This window comes from Odocoileus virginianus, chromosome 26 (genome assembly GCF_023699985.2).
Source record: "Odocoileus virginianus isolate 20LAN1187 ecotype Illinois chromosome 26, Ovbor_1.2, whole genome shotgun sequence".
NCBI lineage: Eukaryota > Metazoa > Chordata > Mammalia > Artiodactyla > Cervidae > Odocoileus > Odocoileus virginianus.
This window is the reverse complement of record NC_069699.1, coordinates 14,979,711-14,998,843: the sequence shown is the minus strand read 5'-3', so window position 1 is coordinate 14,998,843 and position 19,133 is coordinate 14,979,711. Positions and strand designations below refer to the sequence as shown.

Genomic DNA, 19,133 nt, shown 5'->3' with positions numbered 1-19,133 from the left:
CATTTCTGCCATTATTGTCACCATTTGGGTGGACATCCTAGCCAGGGTACCTTGCATCTCAAAATCTTTTTCAAGAATTACTCAGACTATTCAGGTCAAATACCCACCTTTCTGATTAGCTACAGTCTGCTAACCTTCCAGCTGCTTTTGTGTAAACCTCAGTGCTTTCATTTCTCCATTTTCTGCATCCGTCTGCCCCACTGCGGTCTCTCCGTTTCCCATACCCAGCCTTGATCTGTTGGTGGATCTCTGACTCGCCTTACCTTGCGCTTGGCTTTCAGTCTGTAGTCTGCCTTCTGTGCCTGCCCTCCCATCTGTTGCTGCCACCACACACCCAGTCACCTGTCAGTCCTTTTATTGATCCTTTTTTATCCTTTGACAATTCCATTAGCAACTGTTCTAAAGTTTCACAATTCTTACTCATTCCCTTCTCTTTCTTGCCTCCTGCTTCACTGAAGAATTGGATGCCATCAGGCATGCATGCGTGCGTGCATGTTAAGCTGCTTCAGTCATGTCCGGCTCTTTGTGACCCTATGGATGGTAGCCCGCCAGGCTCCTCTGTCCATGGGATTCCCAAGCAAGAGTACTGGAGCAGGTTGCCAGCAAGAGCTCCCTAAACCTTGTACTTAAACCCTGTACTTTACCCCACAAAAGAAGGTTTGCTGTTAGTCATTCTCTCTATCTTTAAACTCTTAACAGCCATGACCTATAAACACTCAGAACTGTTGCATATTAAAAAGAGATTCCATAGTCTCCTCCAGATTACATGCTGATCCTTGTCCACTGCTGGCTCACTTTACTTCACAGTTCCTGGAAAAATTTCACTGATGTCCCCTTCTTATACACACTTCTCCAGTGATGCTCACTCAGTCACCTGCCTTTCTCTCCCTGAACAGACCTCAATTCGATTCTACCCTCACTTCTGTGAACATGCTTTTACCAAATCTGACAGTGGACTCCTTGTTCCCAAATCTAGGGGACCCGTTTTTAAGTCCCAAGTCTGGACCTCTCCACTGCATCTGACCAGTTGAACATCCCCTTGAATTCTAAGTCCTTGGTTTCCCTAACACCACATTCTCACCATTCTCATCAGAGCTCTGACTCTTTCTGGCATCCATTCCTCTGACCATTATGCATTAGTGTTTCCCAGCATTTTGCAACTCCGTTCTCTCTTCACACAACAGTCACCCTGAATAAGCTCATTCTGTGCTTCACCTGTCATCTGTTGCCTGCATGTTCATGTTTATGGCCCAAATCTTTCTCTTGAGCCCCCAAAGCCATGTAAGTCAGCTGACTACTGGACAGTCCATCAGGATGTCCCACATGTATGTCTCAAATTGATTATCTCGTCCCCTGCTGTACTGGCAATTTTTCCCTTCAAAAAATTTAACTCTCCTCCTCAATGCCACTTAATCCCTTACCACCACCATCACCCATCAGTAAGTATAATTCAGATTCCTAAATGTTAAATTCTTTTACCTCTCTCAAAACCACTGCCACCACCTTGCTTCAGGCCAGACTTCTGCTTTCCTTTTTATTAAATTGTCCCCAACTAACTCAACCCCCATAATATATGAGAAAAGGGATCTACCTGAAATGCATATCTAATTGTGTCCTTTTTCTGCTTAAAATCCTTCCCTGTTGCTCTTAGGTCTGAACTGCTGGAAACAGTCTCAGAGCTTTGTCATCATCTGGCCTTTGCTGATCTCTCCAGATGAATCTCTGACCCTCCCTACCTCACATTTTACAGTTCAGCATTATTAACCTGCTCTTCTCCACAGGTTCAATTCTGTTTCTCATCTCAGCCTTTTTCCCCCAGCTGCCTTCTTTCATGAATGGCTTTCCCGGCCCCTGCCTACCTCCCTCCTGTCCATTCTACAGTAAAACCATCCATCCCCTGCTCTACCCACCCCGCCTAAAGCCATGTAAGGTATCCCTGTACCCACAGTACCCTGCACAAGGCAGATTTCACATTATTGTTACATGTTAATATCCCCAACCAGACCATTAAGACAAAGGCTCCGATTTTCTTAAGTTCTGAGCAGGTACTGTGCTCCAAATGTGTTGAATGAAGGCTCAATTCCCAAATGCAAAAATTGTAGTCAATAGAGCCGCCATCTGGGGCACGTGTAAGACCGCAGCACAGTTCACAGGCGCTCCCTCATCTGCTCCAAGTTCCCTGAGGGCGCTGTCGACACCCCTGCTTACTCAGTGGGGGTTTAGAGGTGAAAGGACTTGCCCACAGCCACTCAAGAGGAAAGGGTGGAGCCTCGTGTGCCAGTCCATGCAGTCAGGAGCTGGCAGAGACGGCCAGCTATTCTCTCTCCTGGAAACAACTCCAGTTTTAGTTGTTAACAGACTACATTCCAGTTAGGTGTGTGGTGTGACTCGGTCCTGTGGGATCTCAGGAAGTCTCCTTAAAATGAAATATGGGCCAAAGTGACAAGTCCAAACAAGGCCTTGAGGTGTCCTTGAGGATGAAAGCCAGGAGTGAAGATGGTGTGGAGTTCTGTGTCAGTCGTGATCTGGCCACCTTCATGTAAGGTCTGTTAATACACGGCTATACCTAGTACAAAGGGTCAGGCTGAATCTCACCCCTCTTAATCCCCTGGGGGCCAACTCAGAGAAGGAGAAGCTAGCATGGGTGATATATAAAGTGTGTCTTTATTTGAACATCATTCCACCTGCACTGAAGCTCAAATCCAGCAGCAGCAGAAGGGGTCAGGACCCAAATCAATGTTACCAAATTGGACAATGAACAGCGAGGACACATTCAGACGGAACTTACTAATGGAGTGTAGACAACACCAAGCTATCCTAATGACACATAGCACAGGCCCTCTGCCGGTCAGAGCTCGGGAGGACTGTGGCTCCCTTGTTCCCTTCTCAGGAAACTCCAGTCCCACCTGAAGGCTAGCCCTGAGCCAGGCAGGGGCCTGTGGAAGTTTCTCGTGCCAGGAAGATCCCAGCTTCTCCAAAGAGAGGGTTTTTTGGTTTCCCTCAGTTCACACTGGGAGCTGCAGAAGGGTGAACCCCTGTGCCCAAGCAGGAACCTCCAGAGGCAGCCAGGCAGAAATTTTTCCCACACACAGCCTTCTCTGAAAGCTCCCAACTTCTTGGCTCTAACAGGCCTGAAAAAGATCTTGAACCTACCCATGGTACTGATCCCCAAAGAGGAAAGTTCTCACACCCTGAGACCTGGAAGGGCGTGAGCAAGCGGCGCTCTGGACCCCCTCGAGGTTGGAGCTGCCTTGGCCTCTCCTAAGAGAGTCCTGCATCCGGCAGAGGAAAGCCTTTCTGGCCCGGGCAGGCGAGGAGAGGAGTGCCTCAGTGGGCCGCTCACACAGCTCAGCCTTTCAGCGACCAAGAGACTCAGCTGCGAACAGACCATCTCCTCTGCTTCAGCCTCCTCCCAAAGGCTTAAACCACGTGGCCAGGTGTGGGTGAGAGCAAACCACAAACATCCTCGCTGTGATGGCTTCCTGGCTCCGGAGAGCAATCTGGGTCCTGGCTTGCTGACGCTTCAGCCTCACCTGGGGCCTCTGGCTGAAGCATCTCCTTCCTGCTCTGTTCCCACCTCTGCTGAAGCCTCAGGGACAGGACTTTGGTTTGGTACCCACTCCAGCCTCCTTCCCTTCCCTAAGGTACCCTGGTGTTCCTCCAGCCCCACCAACAGTCTCCTCCTAACCCCAAGCTCCTGGGTGCACTGCCCACTGCCCCTTAGTCAGGGCAGCAGGGGGCTGGGTGGACGGTGACCGGGAAACACCGTCCAACCACTCCAAAGGAAACCTCCTCCATTTCTACCACTCACCCACTCCAGTGGTGCTAACCTGCTGGGCAATCACCTAGATGCGATTCCTTCCCAACAGGGTGGGGCATGGCTGCCTGGGCCCTGCCTCTGCCTCTCAGGAGCTAGGTCCTAAGCTTCCCGCCAGCAGCGCACAGGGGTTTGTGGCTCCCATGGGTGGCAGCGGCTCCCCATTCCCCATCGCCCTCCCCTTCCTTTCTTCCCCAGCACCTGGCCGCCTACAACTCCTCTTCCTCTGCCTCCTTACCATCCCTGTGCCTGCCTTGTCTCTGGCCACCTCCCCTCCCACATCCTAGTTCTCCATCCATCACATCCCCCTCTCTGGTCACTCTTTCACTACTTTGTAACACCTCATTCAATCTCCTTCTCTGTAGCTCCATCTCTGTGCCTCCTTCTCTTTCCCCAATCTCTGTCTTCTTCCCATTTCTAATCACTTTTTCCTGCTCCCTCCTCCTGATGGCTTCCAACATTGGGTTTTGCTTAGGATCTTGAAGGAACTCACTTCTGCGCGCCCCTCCCCACGAGGCTCCCCCCACCCTCTCACTCAGCTCGGGACCCTGGGGGGAGCAGGAGGGGGGGCACAGTGCAGGGGCCGGACGTGGGGGAGGGGCTGGGGGGGTGTTTGCCCAGGAGGAGGAAGCAGAGGGCAGGGATCAGGACTGAGCACGTTCCAGGTTTCAGGAATCCTCCCAGAGCATGTGATTCCAGATGGAGGACTTGGGCAGAGGATTTCTAGGGTGTCTCTTGGCAGCCCTAACTCTCAGGCCCAGTGGAAATGAACACAGGGCTGTGAACACATGGCACTCGCTGCTTTCCTCCCTCCTGCGGCCGAGGCCAACGACATGGTGACCACGAGCTTCCCCACTGAGCCTGCAGGGGCCTCCCGCTGGCCCTCCACAGTGGGCCAGGCAGCAGGCACCTGGAGACAGAAGTAGGCACACAAGATGAAGCTAACCGGCCACCCATCGGGGGGCTGGAGGGGGCCATCCACACCCCAGGCCAGATAGCTCTACCACCAGGCCCCCCAGGCAGTGACAGGAAGTCAGACACATCTATAGTCTCCATCCTGTGCTCCTGGTGGGGGGTGTGGGGGGGTGGCCCCACAGTTGGGGGAGGGGGGACAGAAGACCCTTCATCTGCCCCACACACACTTGCACACACACACACTCACACACATTCACTCATGCCTCGGCTCCAAGCGTGCCACTGGGTTTGAGACCCTGGGCAAACCACAAGGCGAGAGGTGGGCAGGGAGAAGGAAGAGGTGGGGACAGGGTTACAAGGCCTGGGGATGGGGACAGGGGGTACCCTGTTCAGAGGTGACCTGCAAGTTCAAGTTATGCAGAAAAGTATCAAAGAGGCAAGACAGTCTCTGCCCTTGGCAGAAGGGGTGGGGGGGACAACATGAGATGGGGCAGAGGGGTGAGGCGTCCCCTAATCCCCACTCATGGGCCCCTGCCCCAACCCCCAACCCTGACAACAGGGCCAAGAAGTCTATGCTGTACAAAACAGGCCAGGGTCAAGGTCCAGTCCCTGGTGAGCCGTCCGCGCAGGGAGGAGACGGCCGGCCCCAGGCCGAGCCACTTTCAGCCCCAGCCTGCAGCAGCCACGCGCCACCAAGACAGGAGTCTGAGTGCGGCCTCCTGAGAGGCCTGTCCTGGCTCAGAGTCAGCGCTGACAGGGCTCCAGTCAGCAGCAGACCCGGAGGCCCTGTGCTTTCTCCCTCGGTGCAGCTCGGATTCCTTCAGGAGAGCTGGAAGCAGGCTGGAGCAGAGGGGCCTCAGGGAGGCCGGTAGTGCCTGGAGCTCTGTGAAGAGATGATGGAACCGTTGTTGGCAAAAAAGAAAAAAGGTAGGAAAGAGTCCGGTCTGCCCTGGAGCAGTATCTTGAATGAGTTTCTGCAGGAGGTGGGGACCAGAGGAGGCGAGGATGGAGCCAGGCCGCAGCCCTCCAGACAGGGGGAGCCTGGTGGGGAGCCACAGCACCTCTTTCCCCAGAGACTCAGCAGGACCCCGGCCAGGCTGGAGAGGAGGCGGCGGCCAGGGGCTGGGGGCCAGCTCCCTTAGGTCAGCTGAAGGAGGTGCAGACCCCCAGGGTCTGCAGGGCCTCTCCCCTCCCCCAGGCTGCATGTCAGCCCCAACCTCTCTTCAAAGCCCAGAGTTCGCAGGCAGATAGCAGGTGAGGTCAGTCCACGATCGGGATCTTCCCTCGGAGCGTGAATGGAGGGATGAGAGGGCAGGAGACAGGACAAGCTGAGGGCAGGTCAACTCCTGGGCTGTGATTCCGGCCTTCAGGGTCCCTGTGTGTGAGCAACGGGACACGGGAGGACTCCCCATCCGGAGACGTCACCCCCTGGCCGCAACACAGAGCTTACTGTAGAGCCCACAAAATCTAAGAGAGACAGAGAGAGAGAATTGGAGAGAGTCAGAGGCCGCCCGGCACTGGGGCTCCCTCAGCCCCTCCTCAGGGCAGAGCTGCGTGGAGGGGTGAGCTGCACAGGTTCAGAAACGCCACCAGGCCCGACGAGCCAGCTCATTCAACCTGAGCCCCAATTTCCTCCTCGGTACAGCGGACATAACAGCCTACTCCTTCACAGAGTGACTCTGAGGGGTCTAAAGACATGAATGATGCCTGCCGAGGACTCTGCACATAGTAAACAGTGAAAATGCCAGCACCGTAGAGCTTAGTTTTGTCCCAGAGCGCTGTGGCTCGGAGCTGAGCTGTGAGGCTCGCTCACCTTGAGAGCCCAGTGAGGGAAGGAAATCCCAGATGCTGAAGGAAGGCAGACTGGGGCTCCCTCATGTCTTTTTTAGGGCGCTTTGGGGAAGGAGGAGAGGACGCCGAATGGGACCCACATGGCCAAACCCCCTCCGAAAGGCCGCGTCTGTCTTTGTACTGCACTTCTGGAAGCGGCCACCAGAGGGCAGGCTCCGACCTCACACGAAGACCATAGAAAGCAGCGGGCGTCTGACTCCAGAGACAGGCGCCTCAGCAGCCCAGGAGGGCTCTGAAAAGGGGGCTGGCAGCAGGGAAGAACTTGGCCTTCAGACTTGGACCTGGGCTCAAATCCTGGCTGCACCACTTAGGTGACCTCGGGTAAGTTACTGGACCTCTCCAGACCTCGGCCATCCCACTTATAAAATGGTCACGGTGCCTGCCTAGTGGGAAGCCGTGACAAGTGACAGCTTTCACTGAGCATTCACCACCTGCCCCCTCATAGGCACAATTTTGCTTCATTGCAGGACAGCCCTGTAAGGTGGTACCTTTCTCAACACTGTCATTTTTTTTTCCTTTTTCCAGTTTTATTGAGATATATAGCTGACATACAGCATTGTATAAGTTGGAGGTGTAGAGCATAATGGTTTGACTTATATACTGTGAAAGTATTAGCAACCAATTTAATTTTTTTCTAACTTACTAAATGCTTAATATATTGTGACCTTCATTTAAAACACATTACAAGTGCTCAGGGCTTGAGCACTTGAGCTTAGAAGCATCCCAGGTGCACTGGGATGACCCAGAGGGATGGGATGGGAAGGGAGGTGGGAGGGGGGTTCAGGATGAGGAACACATGTAAATCCATGGCTGATTCATGTCAATGTATGGCAGAAACCACTACAATACTGTAAAGTAATTAGCCTCCAACTAATTTTTAAAAAATGATATAAAGGGAAAATTATCAAACTGGAAAAAAATAAATAAATAAAACATTAAATTTACATAACCTACATTACGTGAAATAGGCTACAAAACCCTCAAAATTTTTTGGCATTCTGAAATTTTTACACAAACCACAGCTGGGGGAGTGCTGATTCATTAGACAAAATCTGCTCTTTTCTTCTTTCTCTTACTCCAGTAGTCACCTCTAAGACACGTTAGAGGAGGCTGAGTCTTCCCTATCATGGGGGGGGAGGGCAGGGTGGTCACTCTCCTCAGAGAAGGAAGCCTCATGGAGAACAGGGACTGGGACATGAGTCAGTATCACTCAGATTCCTCTAAGATGAGAAACATCTGACTTGTAGAAGGAAACCTCTCAGGAAGATGAAATGAAAAGGCTCTTCTGAACCTGGAGTGCCCCCCCCCGTCCCTTGTCTCCTCTCACGAGGACAGCTCTGAGGGGTTCTTCTGGGCTCAGGTGAGGTGAGTTGGGTGGGGTCTGGGGAGTCGAAGCCTAGCACTGGAGCAAGGGTCCCTATGGTCATCTGGTGTGCCTGTTTGTACCCAAGTCCCACTATGCTGAGAAGAGCACGGCGACTATGGACAACTCCACAGATCAGGTCTCTGAGGATCCTCAGGGGATAAAAAGACCCGAGTCTTACTTTTTTTTGTCCACCATTTTCATTTAGGTACTGCAAGAAACTGAGGCTCAAAGAGGTAAAGTCATTTCTTAGCTCAACCTACTTCCAACAGTCTGCCATCATGGTCCAAGCATACTCACACCACAATACTAGAGTACCTCCTGGCAAATGTGCTAATAACCACCACTATCATTATGCCCATTTTATAGATGAGAGACTCAGGTGAATGTAATTAAAGGCAAGTGCTGAACATAGATCAGCATCAGCATCTGCTAACAGCTCAAGGAAGGCTGAGACTAGGATAACGGTGAAATCCGATTTCTCAAGGCAGAAAACGGGCACGCAGACAGGCAGAGTGTCTCCCCCTTCTCCAGGGGCTGTGTGGGCCCCTGGGTCAGAGGCTTGACCTTCCTTTAGAAAACAATCTGGAATTATCACTACAACTGTGAGTGTGCAATTCCACTTCAGGGAAAGACACTGAGAAAGCAGAAGACAAAGACCAAGACAGTCATTCTTGTAATGACCTTCCCAGTAAGTCATTCTTGTAATGACCTTCCCAGTAACAGGAAAAAAAAGGGAACCTCCCTAACAGCCCCTACGAGGAGAATGGTTAAGAACCTACAATTCTGAAGTCTTATGTAACACTAAGCATTGAGTGAAAAGGACAAGACGGTCCTCCATAAAATGATAAAGATCTTAAAGACGTGCTCTAGAACTGAGCCCTAAGAGCAATCTGAGGAGGGATTTGTTTCCGATGATGCCTCGCCTGTATCAGCACGTGACCCTACCATGTATTCCATAGAGGGATGTACGTAGATAGATGCACAGGTAAGCCTCTGACAACAGTGGTTAAGGCTCTGGCCTTGGTGGTGTCAATTTTTTCTTTACTGTATATTAATGTTACCTGGTACATATGGAGGTTTATGTGTACTATACTAGGTATAAAGCATACTGTACCAAACATCTGTAGGCTCACCATGTAGGAACTTAACTCACCAATAATCTGTACCCATCCACCTGTCCCCCACCTCACATCCTTGCCTCTCTGCTTCCATTCCAACCATAGAGAACCACCATCCTACCTTTTGTATTGACCTTTTTTTGTTTTAAATACAATATTAAGCTGTATTTAGTATAGTGTTACTTAGTTTTTAGCTTTAAAAATTTTTTAAAATGTCATCTTCTGGAATTTGATTCCCCCTGCCTCAATATTATGTTTACAGGATGCAGCCATTCATTGTTACCTAAAACTGGCATTCATTCATTTCCACACTTGTAAACAACTCCATGATGTAAATACACCACCATGTATTTATCCATCCTCCAAGCTGTTTTTAGTTGCTTGCAATTTTGACACTGCTGCCGAGAGCATTTATGCACATTTCTCCCGGGTTTACACTCCTGGTAGGGTTTGCTGGGTCAGGCCCCTGCAGGTGTTTGGATCTGAGGGATAACCTCAAGCCGTCCCCAGGGCAGCCGGCCTCTGGCTACGGGCCCCTGCCGGGGCTTCCCTTGCCGTGGACGGTGTCCCGCCCGCCCCCGGCCGCCGCCCAGCCGCCCACTCGCCTTTGTTCTCCTGCTTGAGCTCCTCCTGCAGCAGGTCGGTCTGCCGGTTACCCAGCACGAAGGCGAGGAAGGAGAGGATGAGAGCGTTGAGGATGCCGATGATGGCCAGGATGTACGCCCAGCGCACCGAACAGTCCCCCAGGGAGTACTTCCCAGTCTTGGCCCCGCACATGTCCCGGATCGTCTCGGCGTCCCAGCCGTCGGGGAAGATCATGCAGCCCAGCACGAGGCACAAAGCTGAAGGGGCGCCGGGCCAAGCCCACCGCCGGGTCAGGAAGCAAGAGAGAAGGGGTTGATTACTTCCCAGAGCCTGAGGACCACCAAAAGCCCCCCGTAGGCTGGGACCCCGCACCCCCACTCCGCCCATCAACCCAAGAGCTTGTTAATCTCCTACCGACCTAGAAACTAAACTCTAGGAAGGCCTCATGCCTTGGAGAGCAGAAACGCAATGCCTTTGCCTGCCCCACCAGATCAACAACTCCTCCAGGAAGCCCTCCTGGAGACAGGAGAAAATAGCGAACCAGGGTCACCTCCTTCAGCTCCCTTTAGTATCTTGGCACATCGCTCCCTCATCCCCCTCATTCTTTTTTATTTCTGTCATTTACTCAACAAATTTTTATTCAGCATCATTTTCCAGGTTCAGTAGGCCACCTCCAGGCTGGGATCTCCCCCTCCTGGCAGTGAGAGTTTTTGATTGTATTTGCTGGAGTGATGTTCTCCTTTTAGTGTCTGAGAGTCCGAGAGAGACTGCATCACTGTGTCTGAGACACAAAGGCTCCCAAAGGTTCAGGCTGGAGCAACGGGGCCCTTGACCCCATGCCAGGCCCACAGGGTGCTAGACCCGGGTTTAAGATGACAGTCAGGACAAAGTGGGGGTGGTGGTCAGTTCTGCCGACTGCCTACGAGACACAGCTAGTCCCCAGGGTGGGTAGGCACCTGGCTTTGCCATCTCCTTCCTTCAACTACCACAGCACAGACTCCTCCCTGCCTGAGTTCTGCCTCTTCTGGTCTATCCCCCACCTTCCAACAGGACAGTCCTTCCGCACACCCCCAAGGATGTGTTCCTCACGCTGACACAGGGCGCCTCAACAGCACTCTGATCTTACACACACACAGGAGCAGCCCTTCATTCCCCTCTCCTGTGCTCGCCTTCTTCAAGACAATTCTCCCAACAGCTAGTCCATACAGTGTTCAAGTGCTCAAGGGGAGGCCACCTCTATTTAATGGCTGGAAAACAAGTTTGCGGCAAAGGGAATGGCAAATGCAAGAAGCCTTGAGGCAAGAATGAGCTTGGTGAGTTAAAAGAGTTCCAACACTTTGAAGATGCTCTTTAGAAACCCAAATGGGGAGGAAAACTCAGGGAGACATCAGGGCTGGAGATATAAATGTGGGTGCTGTGGACATGTAAATCCCCAGGGCTAGACATTATAGAAACTTAAGGGAAGGCCCAGAACTGAGCCCAGAGGTACTCTAATCATTTATGGGGCAGGAAGAGAGGAGGAGCCTCTGGAAAGGGCTTGATCCATTCATCTCCCCATATTCCCCTAACACTTTCCAAGACCCTCCAGGACCCTGGAGAGAGGAGGAAGGTCAATTGCCAGGGGTGAAGAAGTGGCAGATAAGGACCCTAACGTCATGGCGTCCCCAGGGCGCTCTGAGGGGTGGGGGGGGAGGGCACTTCCACCTCCCCATTCTTGGTCCTGAATCTCAGCTTGAGGCAGGGGTGAGGAAAACCCACCCCGTCCCTCTGCCTCCTCTCCTGTGTACAGTGTTTCCTCTCCCGCCCAGAGCATCCCCATCTCCATGGAAACGCGGCAGTATCCTGCGGGTGGTCCTCCTCCCTCCACAAGCTCAGTGTTCAGTGAGTTTTTCTTCCCCAGGGCTCTGCGCCTGCACGTTCTCTTGGTCTCCTTGCCTCATCACTTACGTGTCTCTCTAGTCGTGCATCTCCATTCCTTTCTCTTCTCCACCCTTTTCATCTTTTTTTGCCTCTCTCTTCACATGCCCTCTCTCCAGCTAGTCCATACAGTGCTCCAGCCTCAGTCGTGACCCTCTTTTTTCCTTAGATCTCAGCATTTGACATTCATTCAACACCCCTCCTCTTCTGTCTTTCTTTTCTCACTTCTCTTCACCTATCCCCTCACCCTTCCCCCTCTCTGACTCCATATATTCCACAAATAAATTCCAAATATCTTCCATGTGTCAGGCACTGTGAAGGCTGCTGGGGATACTGGCAGGCATGGTTTCTTGTCCTCAGGAGCAGAGGTGTGTGGAGAGGAATCAAATCAACACACAAACAGAATACTTATACGTGTCAGGGAATGGCTGGAAAGAGACCCAGGATTACAGGGACACGCAGAGAAGGCAGGGGCTGGGACCTCGCCGTCTCTCACTCACGCTCTCTGCCTCCTTTGCTCTGCAGTGCTCTAGGTGGTGGCGATGGGGCCCCAGAGCCTGCTCTGGGAACAAGAAACACCCAGAGGTAAAGCACACAGAGAAAAGTCACTCGGACAGGTTTCCTGCGACCTGGGAAAGACAGGAAGAGACCTCCAGGGACAGTAGGTGATCAAGAGGCTCAACAGTCAGTGTAATAACTGGAGGCAAGGCAGCCTTCAACATCCCCATTTGCTGGATGAGGAAACTGAGACTGAGGTCTTTCGAGTACAAGTTCAAGTATCTTTTTGAAGTAATGAGCTGGCTGAATTGGGTAGACACAGGTGCAAGGTGCAGGGTGGGGCAAGTGGGGTGTATTGTGGGATATATAGCATCCCCCTCGGCCTCTACTCACCACCCACAATGTCTTATGACACTGTCAAATGTCCCCTGGGGGGCAAAGCTGTCCCTGGTTGAGAACCACTGGTCTGGGGAAGGAGCTCTCAGATGGAGCACGACTGTCCAGTCACCCTAGAGTCCTCTGACTTCCCAAGCAGTCAGGAGGCGTTGTGAGAAATTTAAGGTGACACTATGCTAAATTAAATGAGTCAGTCACAAAGTTATTAATAATATGATAATGCCAACAAGTAGTACTGAGTGCTTAACTATGTGCTAGGGGGCTAAGCTCCTAAGATGCATGATCTTATTTAATCCGATAACAAATCGAGAGGAGGGAAAAATGATCATCCTCATTTTACAGATGAGGAAATTGAGGCTCAGAGGAACTAAGTATCATATCCATGTCACACAGCTAGGAAGTGGTGGGCTCTGTATTCAAACCCAGACAGGTCTTTACTTAACGTTTCTCTTTGAGCAGACCCACTTCTTTTTTTTTCTGGCCACACTACACAGTTTGTGGGATCTCAGTTCCCCAACTAGGAATTGAACCCAGGGCCCAGGTGTTGAAAGCACAAAGTCCTAACCACTGGACCACCAGGGAATTCCATAGACTTAGTTTTTAACTGACAGGCATTTACTTACAAAGTAAGCTTTATATCACTACCAAAGAAAGGAAACCAGGATCGTTTGCCACAGATGGAAGGAAACTATAATCACAAGTATGTATATCTGCTCAGTCGCTAAGTCACGTCCGACTCTCTGCGGCCCCATGGTAGAGTGAAACCCAAACATTGTTCTTAGGTTCAAGCTGGACACTTTTACCTGTCAGATGCTCTGAGCCACCTCAGAGTCCCTTGAAAAGGAAGGAAATTCTAAAAAAAAGAAAAAAAGAAAAGGAAATTCTGACAGGTGCTACAGTGTGGAGGGATCTTGAGGACACTATGCTAAATTAAATGAGTCAGTCACAAAAGGTCAAATATTGTATGATTCCACTTACATGAGGAACCAAAAGCAGTCAGATTCCTACAGGCAGAATACTGGTCGCCAGGGACGACAGGGGAGGGTGTGGGGAGTTAGCATTTATGGGGACAGAGTCTCAGTTCTGCAGGTGAAGAAAGAATTGTGAGGACACACGGTACGGATGATTGCACAACGGTGTGAATGTACTTAATGCCACAGAACTGGACACCTAGGAAGTGGTAAAATGGTACATTTTATGTTATGTGTATTTTACCAGAAAAGAGAGAGAGGAAGAAAGGGAGGAACGGGAACACAGAAAATGACATGATGTATTTTCCTCATGGATGTGTATGTAAATGCACACAAAAAATATCTTGGAAATACAGAAATCAAGTTTATAACCATGGTAGCCTCTGGGCAAGGAGAGGATGGGGACTTTGCCCTGTCTGTAATACTTCAGCTCTTCATGGAGTGAATGTATTACTCATAAAATCAAAAAACATAATTAAACATACTGGTTTTTCAGAAAATACACATATATACATACATAAGCTTGCAAATCTATAAGTCTATAAGCTTGCAAGTCTATTAAGAAGCAACTTAATGATGGGCACCTCTGAAACACAGCCCGGTATGGTAGAGGAAAGGAGGGAGACACTGTTTATTCTCTGCCCTCCCATACTATTGGAAGTGTTTAACATGTGCATAGATTACTTTGATGATAAAATAATATTATTATGCCCAATCCTTTTCCACCTATGTCTGGCCATGAAATCCTCTTAGCGGTGTAAGCCTTTAAGAATAATTTTAAAAACTAAAGGAAAGTTGAAAGGAAAAACGATACCTTGGGTTTAGGGAATAAACCCAGAATAAGACTAAAAAAGTGATGAATTAGTAAGAGGACATAAACAATATTTGTTTTCTTTAAAGTGTGTGTGTGCTGTAAATGTGCCTTTATTTAAAGCTTTTTAATTATGCATTTTATTCTTAGCTATTTTAGCAGAGTTTCATTATGATACCATTACACTATCCTCAAGGGACATCCACGGGGCCAGTCACTCCTAGAGGGAGGCCTTTGTTTATGCTCAGCTGGCCCCTCCATGCCTGATGTACCACAGCTGCTACCCATTACCAGGAGGTCAGACTGGATGCCCCCAGGGCCTTCTTTTCCTGAGCAGACTCCAAAGAGGTTTGCTATGGACTGAACTGGCTCCCCACAACATCATCTTTTGAAGCCCTAACCTCCAGTGTGAGAGTATTTGTGGAAGGGGCCTTGGGGAGGCAATCAGGGTTAGATGAGGTCATGAGGGTGGGGCCCCATGATGGGATGAGTGTCCTTAGAAGAGACACCAGGGCTCTCCTAGTGGCCCAGTGGTGGAGAATCCACCTGTGAAGGCAGGGAGCACGGGTTTGATCCCTGGTCTGGGAGGATCCCACATGTCACCGAGCAGCTAAGCCCATGTGCCACAACTACTGAAGCCTGTGCTCCACAAAAAGAGAAGCTACTATTGTGAAAGAGAAGAGAAGCTACAAAGAGAGAAGCAATGAGATGCCCATGCATTGCAACAGAGCGGCCACCGCTCACTGCAACTAGAGAAAGCTCACAGCAAGGAAGATCCAGCACAGCCCAAAATAGAGAAATAAAAATAAATAAATGTTTTAAAAAGAGATACCAGAAAGTCTGCTCTCTCTCCACACCTGCCATGTGAGGACATGGCAAGCAGGAAGGAGGTAGCGGTTTGCGGGCCAAGAAGAGGACTCTCCCCAGAACCCAGGTCTTGGAATTGCCTGAACTAAAAGAAAGTAAGTGCGAGCCACCCAGTCTGTGGTATTTTGTTGTTGCAGCTACATGCAACAATTTGGATGCATCTTAGAGTCATAACACTGGGAAAAACGGAATCCACTTATATAACATCCATACCGATAACCCTGGTCACTTCTAAGGAGGGAACTGAGGGGGTGAGGACAGGACAGGACAGAGACCTTGCACTGCTAACCTGCGGTTCCTTTTGAATTCAGGACCACGTGAAAAAAGTGACCTACTGAAACCATAAGGTAGGTGGGAGTTGATCACTAATAAGTGACTATTGCCAGAGATTTTTCACTCACTCAGAATGAAATAATTCAAGCAATCAAGAATCAAAATGCACAAGTCAAATGAAACTCACAGAAATAATGAATTAATCACACACACACAAAAAATAAAACCAAAAATCTCTAGACCCCTATTGACTGAGCTTGCCAATTTCTAGGAATTTAAGAAAATGTTCAAGAATGTACTCTAAGATCTAGCTATGTGGATGTCTATCACGTCATTATTTGCAAGAAAGAAAAGAAGGAAGAGATGCGAAGGAAGGCAGAGAGGGAGAAATAATAAAAGAAGGAAGGAAAGAAAGAAGCAGCTAATTATCCAACATCACAGGAATATTCGTTCATACCCTATTAAATTATATTGAGTAAGATTTAATGGTACAGAAATTACTCATGATACGTTAGGTTTCAAAGGATGTGAAAAATAACATACAATATAATTTTATTTTGGGGATACTTACATGGTTATAGCAATAGTTATGTAAGTTTACCACACCAGGTCCTATGCTAAGTATCTTACACACATCACTTCATTTAATCCCCACAACACTCTATGGAATAAGCACTGTTACTATCTTCTTTTTACAGTTGAGGACATAGAGGCACAGAGAGGTAATCCAAGTTATCTAAGACCACAGAGCTGGTAAGTTTACAGAACCAGGATTCAGACCCAGACAGTCTGGCTCCAGAGTCTGCTCATAACCAGTACTCTATACGATTGCAGACCAACAGTTAAGATGACTGCTTCTGGGAGAGTGAGATGACGTGTGTAATCTTGCTTATCCATATTCTCCAGTTTTCATACAAAGAACAATGGTAATTTGACAAAGCTGTAGGTGAGAGATACGGAGGAGCAGTATAGCACAGGATGCACGGATGGCTGTCCATATCCTGTATCCTCTCTGAGTCCCTTCCTCACTCTAGGAAGGTTTTTCTAGAAAGAACCAGGCCGACTTTGGGGCTGAGAGGAGCCTGGAAAAGAGTCTGTGTTGGCACTGCGACCACAGCTTTCCAAGGGAGTGCTTCCCCAGACCCGGTGCACCAGGGGGCTGTAGGAAGAACCCCCCTCTACCCCAGGACAGAGGTTGTCCTCGTGTCCTTCATACCAGCTCTGTCCTGCACCCCAAGAGCAGGGGCTTGTGGTACAAGGGAGACGGGGTCTCTCTTAACAGTCACCCCGACCCGCTGGATTTGAAGATCCAGGTCCAATCTCAGCGCCTCTGTCAGCTGGGGAGCTCAGGGGTGGAAATCCTGTGCCGGGGCTCCCCATGGCCCCCCCAGCACCCTGACTCCTCCCTTTCCCTCACCCCCACATCCCATCCACTTGCAGGGCCAACTGGCTTGACCTCCAAAACGTACCTCGGGCTGACCTCTTTTCTCTGTCTGCACTGCTGCCATCTGTCGAGGCCGCGTGGTCTCCCTCCCGCCTGACCGCGGCGGCTCCTAACTGGACTCTCTGCTCTCATCCTTGCCCTCGCTTCATCTGCTCTCCACTCAGCATTCAACGGAAGCGTTCCAAAGCAGACAGTGCACTCACCTGCTCAACACCTTCCCAAGTTGCCCCTTAGGCTCAGGATGATCCCTGCGGCCTGGTCCCGGGCTGTATGGCCCACGGGCTCCCTCTGCTTTCCTCCAAGCCACCCGGCCTCTCGGTCCCCACACTCCTGCCACACTGCACCTCCTTCCAACCGTCATCCTAACACTAACCCTAACTACCTTTCTTGTTCAGCCCTACTCCCCCTGCCCTGGAGGTCTTGGCACTGACTGTTCCCTTTCCCTGGGACACTTCCTCCAAGCCATTCAGTTCCTGGATTGTGGTTCCTGATCTCGAGGAGACTACAGTTTAGTCAAGGGACTGTTAGGAACACAAATAATTGTACCTGGTGTCACAGATGCTGTTACAGAGAAATGGGATACCCGTCACTTTGTGCAGTAATTATAATATTTGGGAACAGTATTTACTGCACCAGCCCTGGGTCCAGCCTGCACAGAGCCCTCGCGTGGCCTCTGGACAATCCTGGAATCTGCCGTCTGCTGCATCCCCCGCTGCCCTGGCTCAGCTCAAGGACTCGGTCAGGAGCCTCCTGCCGCTCTCCCTACTTCCTGCCTCACTCCTCCAGTCTGGCCCAGGCCCATCCAGGTGGCCCCATCCTTCCCTGGCCCCTCTGGCTCCTCCAGGAAGCTGTCCTTTCTCGGGGCTGTTCTTCTCAGCTTCTCTGTTGCTAATTTGAGCAGCTGCTCTGGCTCCTCTCTCCAAGCCGCCTTTTCTGGCTCCTCCTCCTCCTTGCATCTTAAAGGTTGGTGTTTCTGGGCTGTCTCCTCTTTTGCTTCCACACGCTCTCCCCTCTCCCCCGGGCCATTTCACCCACACTCAGACTCACATTTGCATCTCCAGCTGAGACCGCTCTCCTCAGGCCAAGGCCTGAAAAGCCAACAGCTGTCAGACCCTTCCTCTGACAAATTCAGCATTTCCCAGACTGAGCAGATCTCCCTGCTGTGTCCTTTGGGCATGTCATTCCAAGACACGATCGTTCAACGAGGGGACCTGGAATCATCTGCAAGGTCTGCCTGTCTTCACCTCGCCCCAACAGACACACACCTGCTGGGCTCCTAAACAGGTCTCCTCCTTCCCCTCCTCCAGCCTCAGTCCCTTTCACCTGGACCACTGCCACTGCCCTCCACCAGGCTCCTGATCGCCCATCAAGCCTCCATCCAGTCTGTTCCCTGCAGCAGCTGCCCAAGTCACCTTGCTAAACCCACATCTGGCCCTGGTCAATCCCATGCCTACATGCAATTGCTCAGAACCTAGGAATAAGACCCCAAATTCCAAGGCCAAACTTTCTAAGTTCTCTGCTTTTCTAGGTGTATCTCCCAGTTCTCAATTTTCAACCTTTCTTTTTTTTTTAATTGACGACAATTTTACCTAGATTCACTCTAACCTTAACTTCCCTCCAGTTCCAGAAGATGAGAGACCCTTTTTTTTTTTAAGATTTTTTTGATGTGGACTATTTTTAAAGTCTTTATTGAAGTAATTACAATATTGCTTCTGTTTTATGTCTTGGTTTCTTTTCATCATAAGGCATGTAGGATCTTTTCTTCTCCATCAGGGATCCAACCCACACCCGCTGCATTGGAAGACAAAGTCTTAACCATTGGATATGAGCTAGTTATTATTATAGTCTCCATTTTATAGTGGAGGAAACTTAGAGTCAGAAATTGTATAACCTTCCAAAGGACACTTTAGTTGGTAATGCCACACTCAGGATTCAAGTTCAGGTTGGCTGACCACTGAATATGCTGCCTCCAAAGGAGAGGGTGGTGGAGCTAGGACTTAACTCAGAGCTCATCATCTGTTTATTCAATAGACACTCTGTGCCAGGCAGACTCCTGATCCAGGGCTCTCATTATGCCATTAAACAGCTCTGGGATTAAAGGTTCATAATGATGGATAAGATGAAATGGAAATGAAAAGAATAAAATAAAAATAAAAGACTGTCAGAATAAGAATAGTTCAGCCCTCAACCTCTTTACACCTCCAGCCCATCCTCTCTACCAACAACCAGATCTATGCTTCCCACCCCCACTCAAAACACTCCAAGACCTTTCTAGGTATTATACTACACTAAGGAGCCATACTG

At 50.1% G+C, this 19,133-nt stretch overlaps 1 protein-coding gene across 2 annotated transcripts in view; it reads right to left on the bottom strand.

Moving 5' to 3' along the window:
* Nucleotides 1-2,645: 2,645 nt before the first annotated feature.
* Nucleotides 2,646-19,133, bottom strand: part of LHFPL4 (LHFPL tetraspan subfamily member 4) — a 30,728-nt gene continuing 14,240 nt past the window's right edge. For both annotated transcript variants that reach the window (XM_020906199.2, XM_070455599.1), the window contains 2 exons: nt 9,673-9,909; nt 2,646-6,199 (listed from right to left, as the gene is read on the bottom strand). In XM_020906199.2, coding sequence (XP_020761858.1) covers nt 6,099-6,199; nt 9,673-9,909 — 338 coding nt within the window. In that variant the 3' untranslated portion in view covers nt 2,646-6,098. The remainder of the gene's footprint in view (nt 6,200-9,672; nt 9,910-19,133) is intronic.